This window comes from Coregonus clupeaformis, unplaced genomic scaffold (genome assembly GCF_020615455.1).
Source record: "Coregonus clupeaformis isolate EN_2021a unplaced genomic scaffold, ASM2061545v1 scaf1755, whole genome shotgun sequence".
Classification (NCBI taxonomy): domain Eukaryota; kingdom Metazoa; phylum Chordata; class Actinopteri; order Salmoniformes; family Salmonidae; genus Coregonus; species Coregonus clupeaformis.
The window spans coordinates 12,442-39,592 of NW_025535209.1; the positions used below are offsets into that span (position 1 = coordinate 12,442).

A 27,151-nucleotide genomic window follows, 5' to 3' on the forward strand; every position below is an offset into this window, starting at 1 on the left:
GTCATGGAATTTGGTAAAACTACTCGATGTCTTGAATTGTACGTTTAGTCGGTTGGTAATGTTATGGACTTAGCTACATAACATTGTCTTGATCGCTGCATTACTGATACAGTATGTGTGGCTGTGCTGCACGTCCCAAGTATCGTGTTATTATAGGAGGGGCAAGTGTAGCGGGTTGGTTTCCCTTCAAAAGCCTCTCCTCTCGTTCCTCACAGTCTCACTCAGCCAGGGTAGTTGAGCTGAAAGGACCGCGTCCAGCACCTCTCGACACCATGGGACTCACACACGACCCAACCTTCCAGAAACTGGAGAAATGGTACCATGAACATGCTCTGCACCTCAACATGAGGAAGATGTTTGAGGAAGACAAGGAGAGATTCCACAAATTCAGGTATCTTTATGGTTGACATTTATTTTGAAAATGTCAGTGTTTATTTGTTGAAGATACACACAGTATCCTTATTCTCAAAAAAAGTATTACATCATCAGTGTAAAATGGGAGTTCAATTAAAATGCTGTCCATCAGAACATGTTGTCTTCACTTCAGGCTATTACCTCTAGACATAGGCTAAAACCACATAATGTGTCATCATGAACAGACGCTATTGGCAATAAAAAACGACTGTACAATTGGAGATCTTTGCTATTGCATCACTGACATAATTCAGTAGTGCCTTTTATCAGAGTAGCCTATGGGCTTCCACACCATAAAACATGCACAGCACTGTCACTGTATGTAGACTTGTGGCTGAACTCTCTTCATGTACTGCTAGGGGGGTGCAGGTTTGTTGCCTGTCTGTATTGCTGTCTGTATTGTAATAACCCTAACCTTCATAAGTGCATTACAAGCACTTCCACACACACAAGCAAACAGTAGAATTGGGATACCCTGCTTTCCTTTGGATTAGAAAGAAGTGGGTTCAAGTTTCGATTGGGCTAACACTCAAATTCACTACAAAATGCTTGTTGGAAGTTTACATACACCTTAGCCTAATACATTTAAACTCAGTTTTTCACAATTCCTGACATTTAATCCTAGTAAACATTCCCTGTCTTTGGTCAGTTAGGATCACCAATTTATTTTAAGAATGTGAAATGTCAGAATAATAGTAGAGAGAATGATTTATTTCAGCTTTTGTTTCTTTCATCACATTCCCAGTGGGTCAGAATTTTACATACACTAAATTAGTATTTGGTAGCATTGCCTTTCAATTGTTTAACTTGGGTCAAACGTTTCGGGTAGCCTTCCACAAGCTTCCCACAATAAGTTGGGTGAATTTTGGCCCATTCCTCCTGACAAAGCTGGTGTAACTGAGTCAGGTTTGTAGGCCTCCTTGCTCGCACACGCTTTTTCAGTTCTGCCCACACATTTTCTATAGGATTGAGGTCAGGGCTTTGTGATGGCCACTCCAATACCTTGACTTTGTTGTCCTTAAGCCATTTTGCCACAACTTTGGAAGTATGCTTGGGGTCATTGTCCATTTGGAAGACCCATTTGCGACCAAGCTTTAACTTCCCTGACTGATGTCTTGAGATGTTGCTTCAATATATCCACATAATTTTCCTTCCTCATGATGCCATCTATTTTGTGAAGTGCACCAGTCCCTCCTGCAGCAAAGCACCCCCACAGCATGATGCTGCCACCCCCGTGCTTCACGGTTGGGATGGTGTTCTTCGGCTTGCAAGCCCCCCTTTTTCCTCCAAACATAACGATGGTCATTATGGCCAAACAGTTATATTTTTGTTTCATCAGACCAGAGGACATTTCTCCAAAAAGTACGATCTTTGTCCCCATGTGCAGTTGCAAACCATAGTCTGGCTTTTTTATGGCGGTTTTGGAGCAGTGGCTTCTTCCTTGCTGAGCGGCCTTTCAGGTTATGTCGATATAGGACTCGTTTTACTGTGGATATAGATACTTTTGTACCTGTTTCCTCCAGCATTTTCACAAGGTCCTTTGCTGTTGTTCTGGGATTGATTTGCACTTTTCGCACCAAAGTACGTTCATCTCTATGCGTCTCCTTCCTGAGCGGTATGACGGCTGCGTGGTCCCATGGTGTTTATACTTGTCACGATCGTCTGAAGAAGCGGACCAATACGCAGCGCGTGGAGTGAACATGATGACTTTATTTAATAAAGCAACCACGAAAAAACAACAAATGACGATAGTGAAGTCCTCTGTAACACTGACAGAAACATGGAACAAAAACCCACAAACACACAGTGAAACCACAACAGTTTAAATATGGCTCCCAATCAGAGATAACGAGCCGACAGCTGACACTCGTTACCTCCGATTGGGAGTCATATGACTAATCACCAAACATAGAAATGAACAACTAGAACCCAACATAGAAATACACCCAAAAGAAAATGAACAACCCTGGCTCAATAATCAAAGTCCATGGAGCCAGAGTGTCACAATACTTGCGTACTATTGTTTGAATGTGGTACCTTCAGGCATTTGGAAATTGCTCCCAAGGATGAACCAGACTTGTGGAGGTCTACCATTTTTTTCTGAGGTCTTGGCTGATTTCTTTTGATTTTCCCATGATGTCAAGCAAAGAGGCACTGAGTTTAAAGGTAGGCCTTGAAATACATCCACAGGTACACCTCCAATTGACTCAAATGATGTCAATTAGCCTATCAGAAGCTTCTAAAACCATGACATCATTTTCTGGAATTTTCCAAGCTGTTTAAAGGCACAGTCAACTTAGTGTATGTACACTTCTGACCCACTGGAATTGTGATAGAGTGAATTATAAGTGAAATAATCTGTCTGTAAACAATTGTTGGAAAAATTACTTGTGTCATGCACAAAGTAGATGTCATAACCAACTTGCCAAAACTATAGTTTGTTAACAAGACATTTGTGGAGTGGTTGAAAAACAAGTTTTAATGACTCCAACCTAAGTGTATGTAAACTTCCGACTTCAACTGTAGATTTGTTTCATGGTAAAGGGCTGTTTGATTTTGTAACTTGTGGGCAAAAGGTTATTGAGTCTATTGCCTAAATCCAATCCAGAAACAGACATAATGACATATAGAGTCCCTAATTTAATAGGATCTCTGTGGAAACAGATCTCTCACCCTGTCAAATGTTCTGTGTCTGTACAGCACAACACTGAAGACTGATCATGGAGACATTCTAATTGATTACTCTAAGAATCTCATCACTGAGGACGTCATGAAGATGTTGGTCGAACTGGTAAATGGCTGTTTATCATAATGATTCAAATGACACAACAATTACAAATAGCCATACTGTAGTTGGCATTTACCTATAGTCATTACACTGTTATGAAATATAAAGAAACATTTAATAGAGCCAGACAAAGTTAGCCTGAGTGCCAGTCATTGTGCTGTCATACCAACTAATTGTCATGCCAAACATTGTCTTGACAATGAGCAATGGAGTAAGCAAGAGCACAAACAGATCTGGGACCAGGCTAAGACAGAGTTGTATTTACCATGCAACTAAGCACCAATGTCCTTAAGCCTAAGTGATACAGTGAGGTTCAAACATCAATAAGCCTGGTGCTAAAAATAAATGACAAAACTTTTATCACACACATCACACTTATGCTTGGATTTAAAAAACGGTCTTCTTCTGCTGTGCGTCCAGTACCCTATCAACCTTTCTGACATGGAACGCCCATTTGCCCACCAATGGATGTATATATTTTTTCTCTAGGGTAAGTCGAGGGGGATTGAGGCCGCCAGGGACAAGATGTTCCATGGGGACAAGATCAACTTCACTGAGGTGCATATCTTAGCTTTAGCCAGAGCGTGTTTTATTGTCAATGTAATTATCGTTGTGATAGTGAATGGCCAAATGTAACACACCTGACACCTTCTCAGAAATTGGTTTGAAACAAATCAATGGCACTACATACATTTGCTGTAATTCCCATATCAGTGTGTGTCCTTACTGTATCTTCTCCTCCTCCTGTGTGGTTAGGGCCGTGCCGTGCTCCACGTGGCTCTGAGGAACCGCTCCAACCATCCCATCATGGTTGACGGACATGATGTGATGCCTGAGGTCAACAAAGTCCTGGAGAAGATGAAGGGCTTCTGCCACGTGAGTGGGAGCTGACTCAAGGGTCTCAATTTCGTAGCAACCCCCCAAACCGCGTAGTGAGACCGTTTGTATTTCCAGTTTGAATAGTTACAGTACCGTTTATACATAGAATTGCTAGCTATCTCCCTATGGTAGTCAAGGCATACCAAATTAAATTTGACTGAATTGTGTAGCCACTTTTTTCAATGGTCTACTCGTTTGTGTCTGGTGTAGAAAGTTCGCAGTGGCGAGTGGAAGGGCTGGACTGGAAAGTCCATCACAGACGTTGTCAATGTCGGCATTGGTGGATCTGACCTAGTAAGTACAGTTCTCAACCATATAATTTGTTAAAGTGTCAATATGATGTTTCACTATTAGGTGTAAAAGCTACCTCTGCCATCATTGTGTATTTGTTGTCTCTTCTTTGCCAGGGTCCTCTAATGGTGACTGAGGCTCTGAAGAACTACTCCAAGGGAGGTCCCCGTGTGCATTTTGTCTCCAACATTGACGGCACACACATCGCCAAAACCCTGGCTGAGCTCAATGCTGAAACCACCCTCTTCATCGTGGCCTCCAAGGTGCCTGCTTTTGGTTGTCTTTACCATACCAGTGCATTCACTGGTTTTATTGTTTTCTCTGAACACTTGAGAGAGAGATTTCCGTCTGCAAAATTGGCATAGAAAATGTGCAAGAAAGACATACACATGAATAAAAACACATTGACAAGAGCAAAGAAACTGTGCAGCTGTGTCACGATTCAGACAGACGACCAGAGGACCACAATTGCGTCACACCAGAAAGTTTATTAAACTTAAGGGAAAAGGGAAGTAGGGAGTGAATGAAGGCTCCAGGGGTAACAGGGATCCCGTCCAATGCGCTGGGTCTGTGCCCCCAGTGGCAGCGATGCGTCCTATGAAGCCGGTGGTGGGTGGTCCAGAAGTCCTGGGGGGAGACACAGACACAACAGGGCGGAATGAAACCAGGCAGCAGTACAGTTCAAGGGAAATCCAAAATACGTAGTAGCAAGGCAGAAGGCTGGTCAGAGTTACCGGGATTGAAGAGTAGTCAGGAGTCGTAATGGCAGAAGCAGGTCTGGATCTCCTGAGGCAGAAGAGTATCCAAAAAACAGGCAGGTCCGGGGTCACAAAACCAGGGTGAGCCAGAAGCGCGAGCAAACAGGTTCCGGGTGTGAGCTTTGCAGACGATCTGACACCGGAGAGCTGAAAGACAGGGCCTTAAATACTGGGAGAGGTTAGTGGGTAATGCAGCGCAGCTGGCAGAGTAATTAGAGCCGAGCAGAGCAGGGACAGGTGGAGCTAGTTAGGCTGAGTAGAGAGAGGGAGGTGAGCAGAGTGGAAGATAGTGGAAACCAATTAAGGTGGTAACCCGGTGGAGTGAGAGGGCTCATGACAGAACCCCCCCAAGGGACGGCCCCAGAAGTCCCAAGAGCAACACCACGCCGGGGCGGGAGGAGGGGAGCCGGAGGAGGGCTAGAACTCCTCCGAACGGTCCGAGTGAACGTCCTCATCCTCGGAGGAAGCCGGAGGGCCGTGGTCGGGAGATGGGACAGGTCCCGAGACAGGATCAGGCACAGGACAGGAAGCCGAGCGGGCCGGACGGTTAGGGACCCCTCTGGGGCGGCCCCTACGGATTGCAGGTTGATCAGGATGCCGTTGGTGGAAAGCGGTGATGAGAGTCCTATCCACAATCCGACTAGCTGGCACCCAGGTCCTTTCCTCAGGTCCATAGCCCTCCCAGTCAATGAGGTACTGGAGACCCCTACCCCTCCGTCTGGACCGAAGCAGGCGGCGGACGGTGTAAACCAGACCACCATCGACGAGCCGTGGAGGAGGAGGACCAGGCGCAGCAGGGACCAGCGGACTCTCATGGATGGGCTTAATCTTAGACACATGGAAAGTGGGGTGCACCCTCAGGGAATTAGGCAGTTGGAGCCGGACAGCAGTTGGGCTAATCACTCTTATGATAGGGAATGGGCCAATGAACCGAGGTGCCAGCTTCTGCGACTCCACCCTGAGTGGCAGGTTCTTCGATGACAACCACACCCTTTGACCAACATGGTAGGTGGGAGCAGGAATTCTCCGACGGTTGGCCCCGGTAGTGTAGCTGGCAACGGACCTGAGGAGTGTGGCTCGGGCTTGTGACCAGGTGCGGCGACATCGACGGGCAAAAGCAAGTGCAGATGGGCAAGTAACCTCCTCCTCCTGGCTGGCAAATAGAGGAGGCTGGTATCCATAAACACATTGGAAAGGGGACATACCGATGGCAGAGCAGGTCAGAGAATTGTGTGCGTACTCCACCCATGTCAATTGCTGCGACCAGGAGTGGGGGTTGCGTGAAGTCATGCATCGCAGTGCCTTCTCGAGCTCCTGATTAGCCCGCTCTGACTGCCCATTGGATTGGGGATGGAATCCGAAGTCAGACTGACTGTGGCTCCCAGCAGGTGACAGAACTCCTTCCAAAAAGCGGAGGAGAATTGTGGACCACGGTCAGAAACAACATCCCTTGGCAGTCCGTGGATCCGGAAGACGTGTTCCAGGACCACCTGGGCGGTCTCCTTGGCGGTTGGGAGCTTGGGGAGGGGAATGAAGTGTGCCATCTTGCTGAAACGGTCAACGATGGTGAGAATGACGGTCATGCCACTTGAAAGGGGGCAGCCCCGTGACAAAGTCAAGGGCGATGTGAGACCAGGGACGTCTGGGCACAGGCAGGGGCTGCAGCAATCCGGCTGGGGGCTGGCAGGACGACTTGTGTTGGTTGCAGATGGGGCAGGCTTGGACGAATTCCCGTACATCCTTCCTCAGAGAGGGCCACCAGAACCTCTGGGCGAGCAGGTTGTAAGTGCGGGTGGAGCCAGGGTGACAAGCTAGGCGGGAGTCATGTCCCCACTGAATGACCTGGGACCTCAGGTCTTCGGGGACAAAAAGGCGGTCAGCTGGGCAAGTGCTGGGACCTGGCTGGTTACGGAGAGCCTCCAGCACCTGTTCCTCAACAGCCCAGGTCAGAGCTGCAACGATGCAGGGACTTGGCAGAATCGACACAGGGTCCTTGGAGGGGGTGTCATCCTTCTGGAATTGACGGGAGAGGGCGTCTGGCTTGGTGTTGCGTGATCCAGGCCGGTATGACAGAGTGAAATTAAACCTGGTGAAGAACAGGGCCCAGCGGGACTGCCTGGAGTTCAACCGCGTTTGGCCGTGCGGATGTACTCCAAGTTCTTATGATCGGTCCAAACGAGAAATGGAATGGTGGACCCCTCCAGCCAGTGACGCCACTCCTCCAAGGCAAGCTTCACAGCCAGCAGCTCACGGTTCCCTATGTCGTAATTGCACTCAGAGGGGGACAACCGACGTGAGAAAAAGGCACAGGGATGGAGCTTCCTATCCTCCGCAGCCCACTGAGAAATCACAGCACCAACTCCCACATCCGAGGGCGTCCACCTCCACAATGAATTGCCGGTCCACATCAGGCATCTGGAGGATGGGAGCGGAGGTGAACCTCACCTTGAGGGTACTGAAGGCTTTGTCGGCTGCTGGGGTCCAGGTGAAGGGTTGCTTGGTGCTGGTTAGAGCAGTGAGAGGGGCAGCAACGGTACTGTAGTTCCGGATAAACTTCCTATAGAAGTTAGCAAACCCCAGAAACTGTTGCAGCTTCTTTCTGTTCTCCGGAACTGGCCATGAAGTGACTGCTGATACTTTGGCAGGATCCATTTGGATACTTCCTTCTGCCACTATGTACCCCAGGAAGGCCACTGTCTTGACGTGAAACTCACATTTCTCTGCCTTGGCGTAGAGGGAATTCTCCAGAAGACGATGAAGGACTTGCTGGACATGGCGGGTGTGTTCAGACAGGTTTCTGGAGTAAATTAAGATGTCATCCAGGTAAACGAAGACAAACTTGTTTAACATGTCCCGCAGTACATCATTCACTAGAGCCTGGAACACAGCAGGAGCATTGGTGAGGCCAAAAGGCATAACCAGATACTCGTAGTGGCCTGTTGGTGTATTGAATGCGGTTTTCCATTCATCTCCCTCCCGGATCCGCACTAGGTGGTAAGCGTTTCTGAGATCCAACTTGGTAAAAACAGTGGCTCCCTGGAGCAACTCAAAAGCAGAGGTGAGCAGAGGCAGAGGGTAACGGTTTTTCACTGTGATGTCGTTGAGTCCCCTGTAGTCGATGCAGGGGCGAAGAGATCCGTCCTTCTTCCCCACAAAGAAGAAGCCAGCACCAGCAGGAGATGAAGATGAACGGATTAATCCTGCGGACAGAGAGCCATTGATGTAGTCCTCCATGGACTTTCTTTCAGGAGCAGACAACGAATAAAGACGACCCCTTGGAGGAGCTGTTCCAGGGAGGAGGTCGATGGCACAGTCGTCACGGTCGGTGAGGGGGCAGAGATGTGGCTCTTGCTTTGTTAAACACCTCTCTGAGACCATGGTAGCATTCTGGGACATTGGAGAGGTCAGGAGCGGAGTTAGTAGGTACTGGCCGAGGGGGTAGTGCGGCAGCAAGCAGGCAGGTTCGGTGGCAGTCCTCTCCCACTCCCTGATCACCCCGGTCACCCAGTCGAGCTGAGGGTTGTGCCGGCGGAGCCATGGGTAACCCAGGATGAGGGGTTGGCCTGGAGAGGGGAGCAGGTGAAACTGGATAGTTTCTTGATGGTTTCGGACAGACCCATCGAGACCGGGGGCCGTGACATGAGTGACCGATCCGAGTAAGTGTCCGTCCAGTGCCCGGGCAGGAATAGGAGGTGTCAAACGGAGGTTCTCCAGTCCCAGTTGGCGTGCCAGCTTGATGTCCATTATGTTGGCTTCGGCGCCAGAATCCACCAGAGCAGCCAGGGTGTGAGTTGAGTCAGAGAGGCGGAGGTGAACTTGCAGCAGGGGTTTGCGGTCGGAGGACTGGATGGTCATTGAACTCAACCGGACTCCCCCTACGCCCGGTGAGCTTCGGCCCTTTAAAGGGCAGGTTACCACACGATGTCCATCACCCCCACAATAGAGGCAGAGGTTTGAGGTGAGCGGCGCTGGCGCTCTGCAGGAGTGAGGGAGGCTCGCCCAATCTCCATAGGCTCAGACTGATCAAGCTGACCTGGGTGAGTGGCAGTAGATGACAGGAGCCCAGTCGGATCTCTCCGAATGCCGGTAGTAGGTGGACCTTGGCGCCCCCCCTCTCACGGCACGCGGTCTGTATCCTTCTGTCGATCCTGACAGTCAGTGCGATGGCTTCATCAAGAGTGGAAGGCAGTTCATGGGGAGACCAACTCGTCCTGATATAGTCAGCCAAACTATGGAAGAACGCGTCCACCAACGATGGTGTGTTCCAAGAACTTCGTCTAGCCAGGGTTCGGAAGTCGATGGAATGGTCTGCGACTGTACGTCTGCCTTGTCGAATACTGAACAGTTCACGAGACGCCTCTGCGGTGGGTGAATCCAGGTCAAACACCTTCAGCATCTCCTCAGCAAACAGGTCGAAGGTTGCACATGCGGGGTTTGACGTTCGAACTCTGCTGTTCCCCAGAGTTGAGCTCGGCCCGTCAGGTGAGTGATGGCATACCCAACTTTAGCCCCCTCCGTGGCGAAGGTCCTTGGCTGCAAGGAGAACTGAAGTCGGCAGCTAGTCAGGAATGGCCGGACCTGGGTTGAATCGCCGTTGAACCGCTCGGGGTTTCCAATCTTGGGTTCGAGCAGCGGCTGCAATGACCGGGGCAGGTAACTCGGGGGCTGGGCTGGTGGGCAGACTGGCTGTGGTAAGGTTGGTGAGGAGTTGAATGATCATGGCGAGTTGTTGTTGCTGCTGCTGGAACTGCTGCTCATGCTCATCGGGTTTCCATGTCGGGAAAGTGTGCGCTGAGTCCATAATGGTCGGATCGTACTGTCACGATTCAGACAGACGACCAGAGGACCACAATTGCGTCACACCAGAAAGTTTATTAAACTTAAGGGAAAAGGGAAGTAGGGAGTGAATGAAGGCTCCAGGGGTAACAGGGATCCCGTCCAATGCGCTGGGTCTGTGCCCCCCAGTGGCAGCGATGCGTCCTATGAAGCCGGTGGTGGGTGGTCCAGAAGTCCTGGGGGGGAGACACAGACACAACAGGGCGGAATGAAACCAGGCAGCAGTACAGTTCAAGGGAAATCCAAAATACGTAGTAGCAAGGCAGAAGGCTGGTCAGAGTTACCGGGATTGAAGAGTAGTCAGGAGTCGTAATGGCAGAAGCAGGTCTGGATCTCCTGAGGCAGAAGAGTATCCAAAAACAGGCAGGTCCGGGGTCACAAAACCAGGGTGAGCCAGAAGCGCGAGCAAACAGGTTCCGGGTGTGAGCTTTGCAGACGATCTGACACCGGAGAGCTGAAAGACAGGGCCTTAAATACTGGGAGAGGTTAGTGGGTAATGCAGCGCAGCTGGCAGAGTAATTAGAGCCGAGCAGAGCAGGGACAGGTGGAGCTAGTTAGGCTGAGTAGAGAGAGGGAGGTGAGCAGAGTGGAAGATAGTGGAAACCAATTAAGGTGGTAACCCGGTGGAGTGAGAGGGCTCATGACAAGCTGATAATATATGGAAAAATCATAAAGTTCCACTCGGCTTTAGCAGCAACAGTTGTTTGATATAATGGAAGTTTCCATTGAAACAAAGGGATCAGGTGGTGCTGCAGGGCTGCATGCCATGTCGTGCCTTCTCACCTACGCCTCTGTAGAGTTACAGCCAAAGATATGTCTGAATGGCTCTCCTACTGTCACCCAGCCTTGAGACTGGGTGGAGAGAGCAGTATGAACTGCTAGGGATTTAGTACTGTACACAGTAGCCTAAACACACATTAGAAATGCAATGTCTTTTGTGTTACTGTAGTGATCTAATTGTCTGTCCCTTTTCAGACTTTCACCACCCAAGAGACCATCACCAACGCAGAGTCTGCCAAAGAATGGTTCATTGAGCACGCTAAAGATGTGGGTAGCCTTTTCACCTTTAGAAACATACAGTGGGGAGAACAAGTATTTGATACACTGCTGATTTTGCAGGTTTTCCTACTTACAAAGCATGTAGAGGTCTGTAATTTTTTATCATAGGTACACGTCAACTGTGAGAGACGGAATCTAAAACAAAAATCCAGAAAATCACATTAATTAATTAAGTAATTAATTTGCATTTTATTGCATGTCATAAGTATTTGATCACCTACCAACCAGTAAGAATTCCGGCTCTCACAGACCTGTTAGTTTTTCTTTAAGAAGCCCTTCTGTTCTCCACTCATTACCTGTATTAACTGCACCTGTTTGAACTTGTTACCTGTATAAAAGACACCTGTCCACACACTCAATCAAACAGACTCCAACCTCTCCACAATGGCCAAGACCAGAAAGCTGTGTAATTGTAGACCTGCACAAGGCAGGGATGGGCTACAGGACAATAGGCAAGCAGCTTGGTGAGAAGGCAACAACTGTTGGCGCAATTATTAGAAAATGGAAGAAGTTCAAGATGACGGTCAATCACCCTTGGTCTGGGGCTCCATACAAGATCTCACCTCGTGGGGCATCAATGATCATGAGGAAGGTGAGGGATCAGCCCAGAACTAAACGGCAGGACCTGGTCAATGACCTGAAGAGAGCTGGGACCACAGTCTCAAAGAAAACCATTAGTAACACACTACGCCGTCATGGATTAAAATCCTGGTCCCCCTGCTCAAGCCAGCGCATGTCCAGGCCCGTCTGAAGTTTGCAATGACCATCTGGATGATCCAGAGGAGGAATGGGAGAAGGTCATTTGGTCTGATGAGACAAAAATATAGCTTTTTGGTCTAAACTCCACTCGCTGTGTTTGGAGGAAGAAGAAGGATGAGTACAACCCCAAGAACACCATCCCAACCGTGAAGCATGGAGGTGGAAACATCATTCTTTGGGGATGCTTTTCTGCAAAGGGGACAGGACTACTGCACCGTATTGAGGGGAGGATGGATGGGGCCATGTATCGCGAGATCTTGGCCAACAACCTCCTTCCCTCAGTAAGAGCATTGAAGATGGGTCGTGGCTGGGTCTTCCAGCATGACAACGACCCGAAACACACAGCCAGGGCAACTAAGGAGTGGAGCTGATAAGAAGCATCTCAAGGTCCTAGAGTGGCCTAGCCAGTCTCCAGACCTGAACCCAATAGAAAATCTTTGGAGGGAGCTGAAAGTCCGTATTGCCCAGCAACAGCCCCGAAACCTGAAGGATCTGGAGAAGGTCTGTATGGAGGAGTGGGCCAAAATCCCTGCTGCAGTGTGTGCAAACCTGGTCAAGACCTACAGGAAATGTATGATCTCTGTAATTGCAAACAAAGGTTTCTGTACCAAATATTAAGTTCTGCTTTTCTGATGTATCAAATACTTATGTCATGCAATAAAATGAAAATTAATTACTTAAAAATCATACAATGTGATTTTCTGGATTTTTGTTTTAGATTCCGTCTCTCACAATTGAAGTGTACCTATGATAAAAATGACAGACCTCTACATGCTTTGTAAGTAGGAAAACCTGCAAAATCGGCAGTGTATCAAATACTTGTTCTCCCCACTGTACAAGGAAAGGCGATTGAATTTTATTACTGAAGAGGAATGCAAAGTATATTAGATTAAACATTGTTTTCTTTACAGAAATCTGCTGTTGCCAAGCACTTCGTGGCGCTCTCCACTGCCGGCGTAAGTTCTTATCTTTGCAACACACCATCATAAATGCAGTGATATGCTCTGCATGTGTTGCTTTAAAATAAAATAAAATAACATTATAATTCTGTTCTTTCTATCTCCTCTCTTCTGCAGCCCTTAGTGAAGGACTTTGGCATTGATCCTGACAACATGTTTGGCTTCTGGGATGTGAGTGCATGTTATCTGATGATGCAGAATGTCGTGTGTGCAGTGCATTGGGGGCAGCACAGTGCTCTTCCTGCAGTCACAGGCTTTTGACGGGGGGGACTTAGGCAACAGCTATAAATAGCGTAGACTTCTGACCTGTGAAGTAGGTGCCTGGGCACACAGGCTGGCAGCTGTGGGGTAATCAGAAGCCGCCCTCTCCAGCTCTGCCCTCAAAGATTATTATATGATTGGTAGCGACCTTCTCCCTTGGAGAGGTTACTGTAAAGGCTGGGTCGCATGAAAGGTCAGAAAGCTACATTTAGTTACATTGTTGGTATTTAAAGGGTAACGGCTCTAACAGGCCGTGCCCTTTCACGTCGGAGCAAAGATGGCTGCTTGCACTCAGAAGTAATATGTATAAAAGGTAGTGGTGTGTATTCATGCATGCCAAGGGAAGACAGGCTTCCCCAAAAACCTTACCAAAAAAAAAAAAAAATTTGCAAGAGGCTGAATGTATCTTACCGGAGAACGCATCCGAGCAAACAAAACAACGCCCCTCTGTCTCAGTATGTGTAGCGTATCTATCTGATGCTGTCTGGTCAGAAAGAGTATGACATTGTTGCCGCCCGTAGAATTGAATGCAAGGGAAGCCAGCAAGCATTTGGCCTCCCTTGATAAAAATAATAATAATAGCCAATCAACTTTGAGCTAAACTGAGTGAGCTCAGCTGTGAATGCTCCTGGCGCACCAAATAAAGTGTCAAAGGAAGCCAGTTTGGATTTGGCTTCAGACCAATCACATCATAAGCCAAACATCATTATTGACAGAAAGAAATTTGAATTGTGGCATCTCGTTGTGATGTTGTCCTCTGGTGGCTAACTAGCTCGCTAAAATCCTCTCTTTCCTAAATTAGCCATCGATGGAGATAGGGATTTAGACTTATGGTTTTACTTAATTCTCCGTACTGGCCAATTATTATAACGCCATGTCACGACTGTCTGTGAGATGCGGTAAACGAAGTCAGGCGCAGGACACAGAACTCTCGGATACGTACTTTTAATACGAAAAGGATCCAAAAGGACACAGAAAATAACTCCACGCAGGGAGGAAATAACCCGCTCACAAAATAGACAACCGTGAAGGGGAAAACAATCACACACAAAGTACAGATGAGAGACAGGGGTAATTATAAGGGAAACAATTAACATAATGACGAACAGGTGTAAACAATACAGACAAAACTAAACAGAATCCGTGACACGCCAATTCTGACCCGACCATAAATTCATACATTGTGCCCCTGGCCTGAGAGGATGAAAGATCAACATGTAGCTAGATGTAGTATGGTAATGTTAACTAGCTGGCCTGGCGTATCGTTGCCCATGAAAGGAAGTTAGGCTAGTGAGCAAGCATTTTAGCCAGGTAGCCTAGGACAACAAAAAATAAAGGTGTGTACTGTATGACAGAGTCATAGACCGTTTAGGCAACATGAAAGAGAGGAGGATGACATTGGTGTTTCTCTACAAGTAGGGTGAGTCAACATGTTTTTTATACTTGCACGCACACACACACACACACACACACACACACACACACACACATACACACAGAAATCAGTACCATAGACAGCCACATCATATTTAGGTTACATTGATTGGACTAAATCGTTTTTGGTATTTTTTAGTTGTCACCGTATTAGACGAAGCATAGGTGATTAGATGATGTTGAAATGGTGCTGGAATAGTGGAGGCAGCTCCTGTTATCTTTGCAACTTGTGGTAACTCTCTGTTTTCTAAATCAATAGTTGTTTAGTAGTCCGAAAATCTCAGAAACATTACCTTGCTCGACCATGCTGTAGGTCATGTAACTGTTTGTTACATGCAATATGTTTTGTGGACTTCACCGGACAGATGTTGCTCTCTGGTTTTGTAATGAAACAAATGTGTGGTTGAATCTATTCTGCCACTGTGTCTTCTCATTGTCTCGGCCTTAGGCCTATATACTGTATCACGGTGTCCAGGCATATGAATCAAATCAAATTTTATTGGTCACATACACATATTTACAGTGCCTTGCAAAAATATTCATCCCCCTTGGCGTTTTTCCTATTTTGTTGCATTACAACCTTTAATTTAAATGGATTTTTATTTGGATTTCATGTGATGGACATACACAAAATAGTCCAAATTGGTGAAGTGAAATGAAAAAAATTACTTGTTTCAAAAGATTCAACAAAATAAATAACAGAAAAGTGGTGCGTGCATATGTATTCACCCCCTTTGCTATGAAGCCCCTAAATAAGATCTGGTGCAACCAATTACCTTCAGAAGTCATATAATTAGTTAAATAAAGTCCACCCAAAGTCAATACTTTGTAGAGCCACCTTTTGCAGCAATTACAGCTGCATGTCTCTTGGGGTATGTCTCTATAAGCTTGGCACATCTAACCACTGGGATTTTTTCCCATTCTTCAAGGCAAAACTGCTCCAGCTCCTTCAAGTTGGATGGGTTCCACTGGTGTACAGCAATCTTTAAGTCATACCACAGATTCTCAATTGGATTGAGGTCTGGGCTTTGACAAGGCCATTCCAAGACCTTTAAATGTTTCCCCTTAAACCACTCGAGTGTTGCTTTAGCTGTATCCTTAGGGTCATAGTCCTGCTGGAAGGTGAACCTCCGTCCCAGTCTAAAATCTCTGGAAGACTGAAACAGGTTTCCCTCAAGAATTTCCATGTATTTAGCGCCATCCATCATTCCTTCAATTCTGACCAGTTTCCCAGTTCCTGCCGATGAAAAACATCCCCACAGCATGATGCTGCCACCACCATGCTTCACTGTGGGGATGGTGTTCTCGGGGTGATGAGAGGTGTTTGGTTTGCGCCAGACATAGCGTTTTCCTTGATGGCCAAAAAGTTCAATTTTAGTCTCATCTGACCAGAGTACCTTCTTCCATATGTTTGGGGAGTCTTCCACATGCTTTTTGGCGAACACCAAACGTGTTTGCTTAATTTTTTCTTTAAGCAATGTTTTTTTTCTGGCCACTCTTCCGTAAAACCCAGCTCCGTGGAGTGTACGGCTTAAAGTGGTCCTATGGACAGACACTCCAATCTCCGCTGTGGAGCTTTGCAGCTCCTTCATGGTTATCTTTGGTCTCTTTGTTGCCTCTCTGATTAATGCCCTCGTGGGCGGCCCTGTTGGCAGGTTTGTTGTGGTGCCATATTCATTCAATTTTTTAATAATGGATTTAATGGTGCTCTGTGGGATGTTCAAAGTTTCGGATATTTTTTTAGAACCCAACCTTGATCTGTACTTCTCCACAACTTTGTCCCTGACCTGTTTGGAGAGCTCCTTGGTCTTCATGGTGCCGCTTGCTTGGTGGTGTCCCTTGCTTAGTGGTGTTGCAGACTCTGGGGCCTTTCAGAACAGGTGTATATATACTGAGATCATGTGACAGATCATGTGACACTTAGATTGCACAAAGGTGGACTTTATTTAACTAATTATATGACTTCTGAAGGTAATTGGTTGCACCAGATCTTATTTAGGGGCTTCATAGCAAAGGGGGTGAATACATATGCACGCACCACTTTTCTGTTATTTATTTTGTTGAATCTTTTGAAACAAGTAATTTTTTTCATTTCACTTCACCAATTTGGACTATTTTGTGTATGTCCATCACATGAAATCCAAATAAAAATCCATTTAAATTAAAGGTTGTAATGCAACAAAATAGGAAAAACGCCAAGGGGGATGAATATTTTTGCAAGGCACTGTAGCAGATGTTATTGCGGGTGTAGCGAAATGCTGCGCCAACAGTGCAGTAGTATCTAACAATTCACAACAATACACACAAATCTAAAAGTAAAAGAATGGAATTAAGAAATATGTAAATATTAGGACGAGCAATGTCGGAGTGGCATTGACTAAAATACAGTAGAATAGAATACAGTATATACATATGAGATGAGTAAAGCAGTATGTAAACATTATTAAAGTGACTAGTGTTCCATTATTCAAGTGGCCAGTGATTCTATGTATATCTATATACTCCTGAGTGGCGCAGTGGTCTAAGGCACTGCATCGCAGTGCTAACTGTGCCACTAGAGATCCTGGTTCGAATCCAGGCTCTGTTGCAGCCGGCCGCGACCGGGAGACTCATGGGCGGCGCACAATTGGCCCAGCGTCGTCCAGGGTAGGGGAGGGAATGGCCGGCAGGGATGTAGCTCAGTTGATAGAGCATGGCGTTTGCAATGCCAGGGTTGTGGGTTCGATTCCCACAAGTCTGATGGCCTTGATATAGAAGCTGTGTTTCAGTCTCTCGGTCCCAGCTTTGATGCACCTGTACTGACCTCGCCTTCTGTATGATAGTGGGGTGAACAGGCCATGGCTCGGGTGGTTGATGATCTTTTTGGCCTTCCTGTGACATCGGGTGCTGTAGGTGTCCTGGAGGGCAGGCAGTGTGCCCCCGTTGGGCAGACTGCACCACCCTCTGGAGAGCCCTGTGGTTGCGGGCGGTGCAGTTGCCGTACCAGGCGGTGATACAGCCCGACAGGATGCTCTCAATTGTGCATCTGTAAAAGTTTGTGAGGGTCTTAGGGGCCAAGCCGAATTTCTTCAGCCTCCTGAGGTTGAAGAGGCGCTGTTGCGCCTTCTTCACCACACTGTCTGTGTGGGTGGACCATTTCAGATTGTCAGTAATGTGTACGCAGAGTAACTTGAAGCTTTTTACCTTCTCCACTGCGGTCCCGTCGATGTGGATAGGGGCGTGCTTCTTCTGCTGTTTCCTAAAGTCCACGATCAGCTCCTTCATTTGTTGACATTGAGGGAGAGGTTATTTGCCTGGCACCACTCCGCCAGGGCCCTCACCTCCTCCCTGTAGGCTGTCTTATCATTGTTGGTAATCAGGCCTACTACTGTTGTGTCGTCTGCAAACTTGATGATTTGAGTTGGAGGCGTGCGTGGCCACGCAGTCATGGGTGAACAGGGAGTACAGGAGGGGGCTGAGCACGCACCCTTGTGGGGCCCCTGTGTTGAGGATCAGCGAAGTGGAGGTGTTGTTTCCTACCTTCACCACCTGGGGGCGGCCCATCAGGAAGTCCAGGATCCAGTTGCACAGGGCGGAGTTCAGACCCAGGGCCCCAAGCTTAATGATGAGCTTGGAGGGTACTATGGTGTAGAAGGCTGAGCTATAGTCAATGAACAGCATTCTTACAAAGGTATTCCTCTTGTCTAGATGGGATAGGGTAGTGTGCAGTGCGATGGCGATTGCATCGTCTGTGGATCTATTGGGGCGGTGCGCAAATTGAAGTGGGTCTAGGGTGTCAGGTAAGGTAGAGGTGATATGATCCATAACTAGCCTCTCAAAGCACTTCATGATGACAGAAGTGAGTGCTATGGGGGCGATAGTCATTTAGTTCAGTTACCTTTGCTTTCTTGGGTACAGGAACAATGGTGGACATCTTGAAGCAAGTGGGGACAGCAGACTGGGATAGTGAGAGATTGAATATGTCCGTAAACACTCCTGCCAGCTGGTCTGCACATGCTCTAAGGACGCGGCTTGGGATGCCGTCTGGGCTGAGGGTTAACACGCTTAAATGTCTTACTCACGTCGGCCACAGAGAAGGAGAGCCCACAGTCCACAGGAGTGGGCCATGTCGGTAGCACTGTGTTATCCTCAAAGCGGGCGAAGAAGGCGTCGGTGTCCACGACGTGGCTGGCTTTCCCTTTGTAATCTGTAGACCCTGTCACATATGTCGCGTGTCTGAGCCATTGAATTGCGACTCCACTTTGTCTCTGTACTGACGTTTTGCCTGTTTGATTGCCTTACGGAGGGAATAACTACACTGTTTGTATTCAACCATATTCCCAGTCACCTTGCCATGGTTAAATGCGGTGGTTCGCGCTTTAAAGTTAGTGTGAATACTGCCATCTATCCACAGTTTCTGATTTGGGTAGGTTTTAATAGTCACAGTGGGAAAACAACATCCCCTATACACTTCCTGATGAACTCAGTCACCGTGTCTGAGAGTAACCGGTGTGAAATGGCTAGCTAGTTAGCGGTGCGCACTAATAGCGTTTCAATCGGTGACGTCACTCGCTCTGAGACCTTGAAGTAGTTGTTTCCCTTGCTCTGCAAGGGCCGCGGCTTTTGTGGAGCGACGGGTAACGGTGCTTCGAGGGTGACTGTTGTCGATGTGTGCAGAGGGTCCCTGGTTCAAGCCCAGGTAGGGGCGAGGAGAGGGACGGAAGCAACACTGTTACATTGATGCTGTTGACCCGGATCACTGGTTGCTGCGGAAAAAGAGGAGGTCAAAAGGGGGGTGAGTGTAACCGGTGTGAAATGGCTAGCTAGTTAGCGGTGCGCACTAATAGCGTTTCAATCGGTGACGTCACTCGCTCTGAGACCTTGAAGTAGTTGTTTCCCTTGCTCTGCAAGGGCCGCGGCTTTTGTGGAGCGACGGGTAACGGTGCTTCGAGGGTGACTGTTGTCGATGTGTGCAGAGGATCCCTGGTTCAAGCCCAGGTAGGGGCGAGGAGAGGGACGTTACACGTGTATACGTCAATGTTATTCTCAGAGGCTACCCGGAACATATCCCAGTCCGCGTGATCAAAACAATCTTGAAGCATGGATTCCGATTGGTCAGACCAGCGTTGAATATACCTTAGAATGGGTACTTCCTGTTTGAGTTTCTTCCTATAGGAAGGGAGGAGCAAAATGGAGTCATGATCTGATTTGCCGAAGGGAGGGCGGGGGAGGGCCTTGTAGGCATCCCGGAAGGAGGAGTAGCAGCGTTCGAGTGTTTTACCAGAGCGAGTAATGTGTTGATAGAACTTCGGTAGCATTAACAGATTATAGAGCAAACAACGCAATTATCACAACACATAGGTTGTAATATGGCTGTTTTTCTGGGTTGGCTTCCCCGGTGATTTTACCCAAGCACCACTGCTGATAAAAGGTGGCATTCACATTGAAAATAATTATGAGAAGTGAGAATATTTAGAAGTTGGACTGCCTTTTCATATATAGGCCTACCTGGCTATTTATGACTTATTACACACTGTGTTTATTATATTATTACCCAAATGAGGTGCTGTGTAATATGGGGGATTCCATCTCTGCAGTGGGCTGAAATGTGTCACCACAGATAGATAAGGGTTAATGGTAAGGACATTGAAGACAATGGTATGGAGTTTTTAGAGGCAGGGGGCCTCTTTCTGGGGCAAGCTGTAGGACCGTGAGTTTGGGCACAGTTCCCTGTCTCTGTGTCACATTCAATTACGTAAGCTTCAGAGTGCTCTGAGGTTTCTGAATCTTCTCAGGACATCCCCAGACACCAATTATTATAAAATACATAGACCAGAATGCACAGCACTGAAATAGTAAAGTGATTTGAGTAATTATGATTAAGCTCATGAAATGTTTGTTGAAATCGCGCAAGTTTTTAACCAGATTGTTGTTGTTTTTTAGTGGGTTGGTGGACGTTATTCCTTGTGGTCTTGCATTGGATTGTCCATTGCTCTGCACATCGGTATGTACATTATGTTATAGGTTTATTCTCCCAGTTTAGATATTCTAATGCTTTGATCAGCTTCCTGTACTCCAGCTGAGTAGAATAACCTTTGTAATCAGTTGTTAAAAGGAGATATTTGAAGTATAACTTAAAGCCTCTGGTCTTTTCTTTCTCCCCAGGCTATGACAACTTTGAGAAGCTTCTTGAAGGGGCTCACTGGATGGTAAGTACAGCCACTTCTTCTCACTGTCCAAAGACTTGGAAACTTTTCTATTGGTCAGATGAATACGTGTGAGTTGACCGCCTCTTGTTCCTGTAGGACAACCATTTCAAAACAGCCCCTGTGGAGAAGAACGCTCCCATGCTCCTGGCTATGCTGGGTGTCTGGTACATCAACTTCTTCCAGGCCGAGACCCACGCCATGCTGCCTTATGACCAGTACATGCACCGCTTCGCTGCCTACTTCCAGCAGGTCTGTCAGTGACTACCCGGGTTAAGAGCCTTTACCAGGGTTAAGAGTCACTACCACGGTTAAGACATAACTGAGTGTAACATAAGTAAACAGCCAAAGCAAAACACACTGAGGAATGTGTTCAATCTACTTTGGCAAATTACTATAAATACTATAAAAACCTATACACCCACTCCTTGCCCTGAAGGTAGGCTGTGGTCGTATATTGTCAGGCTTGTATTGATCAAATGGAAATGTGTTTTACTGTGCATACTAAGTCAAGGTTAGAAAGCCTGATGATAATGTTGTTTTAGTATGAGTTTAAATTTAACTGAAACCGAACACTGAAGATGTTAAATTAATGTCTATAGGGTGACATGGAGTCCAATGGAAAGTACATCACTATTCATGGCAAACGTGTCAACTACCATACCGGCCCCATTGTATGGGGAGAGCCTGGCACCAACGGACAGCACGCCTTCTACCAGCTCATTCACCAAGGTACTGCCTCCTTAAAGTAACTGTCCAGTTAAAATCTGACATTTGAAAGTTAATATTCTCTTAACTCATACCCAGATAATTTTGTTGACTGGTCCTAAACTTGTATTTGTGGCCAAAACATACATTTTAGAAGAAAAACACCCCCACCTCAAACAGCCCGTTTAAAAAATGCTTGCTATTTCCTCATAGAGCATGATGTCATGTTGGCTCATTGGCTGAGCTGGCCAATCAGCGGTCTACTCGCATTCATATTTTTGACCGGTATTCGCCCACACCATTCTGTTGTTGGGGTACGCCCACACCATTGCGACACAGAAAAGCTTTTTAACTTACGCAATTACCATTTTTTTTAAGGAAAACTATTGAACTCATATTGTCACTAATTATAGGTCATATTTCATATATATCTGGAAACAATGGACAGTTACATTAAGTCTAAGGAAAAACATTAACCCCTTTCTTGTCTTGGACTAACTAAGTTTGGAGTAATGAGTTTATAGGGCCATAAACTCTTCAACATATTGATTAATGTTCAGCTGAAATGGATGAGTATGTACAGTTGAAGTCGGAAGTTTACATACACTTAGGTTGGAGTCATTAAAACTCGTTTTTCAACCACTCCACAAATTTCTTGTTAACAAACTATAGTTTTGGCAAGTCGGTTAGGACATCTACTTTGTGCATGACACAAGTAATTTTTCCAACAATTGTTTACAGACAGATTATTTCACTTATAATTCACTGTATCACAATTCCAGTGGGTCAGAAGTTTACATACACTAAGTTGACTGTGCCTTTAAACAGCTTGGAAAATTCCAGAAAATGATGTCATGGCTTTAGAAGCTTCTGATAGGCTAATTGACATCATTTGAGTCAATTAGAGGTGTACCTGTGGATGTATTTCAAGGCCTACCTTCAAACTCAGTGCCTCTTTGCTTGACATCATGGGAAAATCAAAAGAAATCAGCCAAGACCTCAGAAAAAAAATGGTAGACCACAAGTCTGGTTCATCCTTGGGAGCAATTTCCAAATGCCTGAAGGTAACACGTTCAAACAATAATACGCAAGTATAAACACCATGGGACCACGCAGCCATCATACCGCTCAGGAAGGAGACGCGTTCTGTCTCCTAGAGATGAACGTACTTTGGTGCGAAAAGTGCAAATCAATCCCAGAACAACAGCAAAGGACCTTGTGAAGATGCTGGAGGAAACGGGTACAAAAGTATCTATATCCACAGTAAAACGAGTCCTATATTTGACATTTAAGTCATTTAGCAGACGCTCTTATCCAGAGCGACTTACAAATTGGTGCATTCAACTTAGGATAACCAGTGGGACAACCATATCTTGATCACAGTAAGTACACTTCTTCAAACAAGCAGCTGTGAGCAAAGTCAGTGCAATCAGGGACAACTACATCTCGATCACTATATCGACATAAACTGAAAGGCCGCTCAGCAAGGAAGAAGCTACTGCTCTAAAACCGCCATAAAAAAGCCAGACTACGGTTTGCAACTGCACATGGGGACAAAGATCATACTTTTTGGAGAAATGTCCTCTGGTCTGATGAAACAAAAATAGAACTGTTTGGCCATAATGACCATCGTTATGTTTGGAGGAAAAAGGGGGTAGCTTGCAAGCCGAAGAACACCATCCCAACCGTGAAGCACGGGGGTGGCAGCATCATGCTGTGGGGGTGCTTTGCTGCAGGAGGGACTGGTGCACTTCACAAAATAGATGGCATCATGTTGAAGGAAAATGATGTGGATATATTGAAGCAACATCTCAAGACATCAGTCAGGAAGTTAAAGCTTGGTCCCAAATGGGTCTTCCAAATGGACAATGACCCCAAGCATACTTCCAAAGTTGTGGCAAAATGGCTTAAGGACAACAAAGTCAAGGTATTGGAGTGGCCATCACAAAGCCCTGAACTCAATCCTATAGAAAATTTGTGGGCAGAACTGAAAAAGCGTGTGCGAGCAAGGAGGCCTTCAAACCTGACTCAGTTACACCAGCTTTGTCAGGAGGAATGGGCCAAAATTCACCCAACTTATTGTGGGAAGCTTGTGGAAGGCTACCCGAAACGTTTGACCCAAGTTAAACAATTGAAAGGCAATGCTACCAAATACTAATTGAGTGTATGTAAACTTCTAACCCACTGGGAATGTGATGAAAGAAATAAAAGCTGAAATAAATCATTCTTGCTACTATTATTCTGACATTTCACATCCTTAAAATAAAGTGGTGATCCTAACTGACCTAAAACAGGGAATTTTTACTAGGGTTAAATGTCAGGAATTGTGAAAAACTGAGTTTAAATGTATTTGGCTAAGGTGTATGTAAACTTCCGACTTCAACTGTATGTAATGGAAGAGTAATATGTTATATGTGACTGCTCTGTCCTCCACAGGAACTCGCATGGTCCCCGCTGACTTCCTCATCCCTGCCCAGACACAACACCCCATCAGGGAAAGTAAGCACCATAAGGTAAGCTACCCCTACAGGACACATCTTCCAGCACTACCAACCCCCTGGGCACAAACTGGTTGAATCAACATTGTTTCAATGTAATTTGTCAACGTATTGTGACGTGTAATCTACATGTAAAGTACATTGGATTTGGAAAAAAGTCATCAACTATTGTTTTGAGAGTGAAATTTCAAACACAGGATTATGTCATCATGGTAACCACATTTCAACATAGACAAACCTTGTCTAAAATAGGTTGTACCTTTAAAATAACGTCAGATCTTTAACGTTATATCCACTATCAGAAGAAAAAAACAATAGGCTGGGCAGCACCTCCTACTGGAGAATGTATCTATCTACAGCTACCCTTTGGTCTCCCATCCAGGGTTTTAACTAAGCCCAGCACTGCTTAGCTATTACATTTGTTACTGACGATTACCAATATGATATTGTGAGAATGATTGTTGAGAGCTCTCCACTTAAAAACTAATTAGATTCACTCTTGCTATCGAAGTCATTCCAAAGGGTAGGTTTAACAGAGCAAATTAAATGTGACCGTACTTTATCACTCATATCATCAATGATGCTATTTAGGCCTATATAGCATTTGCAAAGTCATCAACAGCTGTTGTTTCAATTCAACCCAGAATTCAACTAACAATAGACAATACAATAGACCTTGGGTTTCAAGCTCTGGTTGATTTAAAATGTAATGATGATTAGTGATATTGAATTGTCTTTGGTTGTCAACGCTTCCAACATTTGAAGGAGATGTATCTTCTGCTTGGATACAGTGGGGGAAAAAAGTATTTAGTCAGCCACCAATTGTGCAAGTTCTCCCACTTAAAAAGATGAGAGAGGCCTGTAATTTTCATCATAGGTACACGTCAACTATGACAGACAAATCGAGAATAAAAAATCCAGAAAATCACATTGTAGGATTTTTAATGAATTTATTTGCAAATTATGGTGGAAAATAAGTATTTGGTCACCTACAAACAAGCACGATTTCTGGCTCTCACAGACCTGTAACTTCTTCTTTAAGAGGCTCCTCTGTCCTCCACTCGTTACCTGTATTAATGGCACCTGTTTGAACTTGTTATCAGTATAAAAGACACCTGTCCACAACCTCAAACAGTCACACTCCAAACTCCACTATGGCCAAGACCAAAGAGCTGTCAAAGGACACCAGAAACAAAATTGTAGACCTGCACCAGGCTGGGAAGACTGAATCTGCAATAGGTAAGCAGCTTGGTTTGAAGAAATCAACTGTGGGAGCAAATATTAGGAAATGGAAGACATACAAGACCACTGATAATCTCCCTCGATCTGGGGCTCCACGCAAGATCTCACCCCGTGGGGGTCAAAATGATCACAAGAACGGTGAGCAAAAATCCCAGAACCACACGGGGACCTTGTGAATGACCTGCAGAGAGCTGGGACCAAAGTAACAAAGCCTACCATCAGTAACACACTACGCCGCCAGGGACTCAAATCCTGCAGTGCCAGACGTGTCCCCCTGCTTAAGCCAGTACATGTCCAGGCCCGTCTGAAGTTTGCTAGAGTGCATTTGGATGATCCAGAAGAGGATTGGGAGAATGTCATATGGTCAGATGAAACCAAAATAGAACTTTTTGGTAAAAACTCAACTCGTCGTGTTTGGAGGACAAAGAATGCTGAGTTGCATCCAAAGAACACCATACCTACTGTGAAGCATGGGGGTGGAAACATCATGCTTTGGGGCTGTTTTTCTGCAAAGGGACCAGGACGACTGATCCGTGTAAAGGAAAGAATGAATGGGGCCATGTATCGTGAGATTTTGAGTGAAAACCTCCTTCCATCAGCAAGGGCATTGAAGATGAAACGTGGCTGGGTCTTTCAGCATGACAATGATCCCAAACACACCGCCCGGGCAACGAAGGAGTGGCTTCGTAAGAAGCATTTCAAGGTCCTGGAGTGGCCTAGCCAGTCTCCAGATCTCAACCCCATAGAAAATCTTTGGAGGAGTTGAAAGTCCGTGTTGCCCAGCGACAGCCCCAAAACATCACTGCTCTAGAGGAGATCTGCATGGAGGAATGGGCCAAAATACCAGCAACAGTGTGTGAAAACCTTGTGAAGACTTACAGAAAACGTTTGACCTGTGTCATTGCCAACAAAGGGTATATAACAAAGTATTGAGAAACTTTTGTTATTGACCAAATACTTATTTTCCACCATAATTTGCAAATAAATTCATAAAAATCCTACAATGTGATTTTCTGGAAAAAAAAATCTCATTTTGTCTGTCATAGTTTACGTGTACCTATGATGGAAATTACAGGCCTCTCTCATCTTTTAAGTGGGAGAACTTGCACAATTGGTGGCTGACTAAATACATTTTTCCCCCACTGTAGTTCCATCTGTGCAATTGACTTAGTCTGGCTTGTATACAAATGAATAATTGATATGTTGGATTCACGTCTCCATCTCAACCAAAAATCTAAGTTAAAGAATAGGACTAAATCAAATCAAACTTTATTTAAAGTGCATTTAAAGTTTGAATTTCTTTTATTTAGTTCTATTAATTAATTTAGATTTTTGGTTGAGATGGAGATGTAATCCAGCATATCAATTATTAATTTGTAGATAAACTAGAATTAAAGCCAGACTAAGTCAGTGGCACAGATGGAACTATCCAAGCTGAAGATAAATCTCCTTGACAACCAAACACAATTCTATATCACTTTTGACATACAATAAATACAGTAGCCTATTATTAACTTTTCAACAAGTTAACAAATTATATGTTGGATTCACATCTCCAGCTCAGCCAAAAGTTAAAGAATGGGATTAAGCCAATGGCTCAGATGGAACTATCCAAGCAGTAGATACATCTCCTTTAAATATTGATATTTGGTTGCATTGTCAACCAAGCACAATTCAATATTACTTTTGTATTATAGTAAATAGCCTAAAGTTAAGGCTTTCTTACAAACTAATGTAACATTCAACCTTAAAATGAGTAACACATCTATGGCCACATTATGAGGTTACTGTAACTATACATTTCTTCTTACTGTACAGTATGTAATCATATAAAGCATGCATGTTGCTGTAATAATCTGTATAGAATCTCAAACGACATTGATCACTTGCACCATGTACTTTTAATATAGTCTCAACTTCAATCCAGGCCATTTGGTTCTGCTATTAGATGAAACCCAGTGCTAACACATTAATCTGTTGTATAAATAAACAATATATCTGTCATTGTATTCCCATTTGAACTTTGCTCTGCTTTTAAATGGTTCAAGCAATGATAGACATTTGGGTGACAACGAAACCA

At 45.6% G+C, this 27,151-nt stretch overlaps 1 protein-coding gene across 1 annotated transcript in view; it reads left to right on the top strand.

Moving 5' to 3' along the window:
• The first annotated feature begins 207 nt into the window (after positions 1–207).
• The window catches only part of LOC121566292 (glucose-6-phosphate isomerase-like), a 28,661-nt gene continuing 1,717 nt past the window's right edge, over positions 208–27,151 (top strand). The window contains exons 1-14 of the mRNA XM_045218725.1: positions 208–391; positions 3,115–3,205; positions 3,692–3,760; positions 3,959–4,078; positions 4,292–4,375; positions 4,489–4,635; positions 10,942–11,013; positions 12,696–12,740; positions 12,861–12,914; positions 20,361–20,421; positions 20,583–20,626; positions 20,723–20,875; positions 21,226–21,355; positions 23,768–23,844. Of these exons, the coding sequence (XP_045074660.1) occupies positions 273–391; positions 3,115–3,205; positions 3,692–3,760; positions 3,959–4,078; positions 4,292–4,375; positions 4,489–4,635; positions 10,942–11,013; positions 12,696–12,740; positions 12,861–12,914; positions 20,361–20,421; positions 20,583–20,626; positions 20,723–20,875; positions 21,226–21,355; positions 23,768–23,844 (1,266 nt within the window). The 5' untranslated portion in view covers positions 208–272. The remainder of the gene's footprint in view (positions 392–3,114; positions 3,206–3,691; positions 3,761–3,958; positions 4,079–4,291; positions 4,376–4,488; positions 4,636–10,941; positions 11,014–12,695; positions 12,741–12,860; positions 12,915–20,360; positions 20,422–20,582; positions 20,627–20,722; positions 20,876–21,225; positions 21,356–23,767; positions 23,845–27,151) is intronic.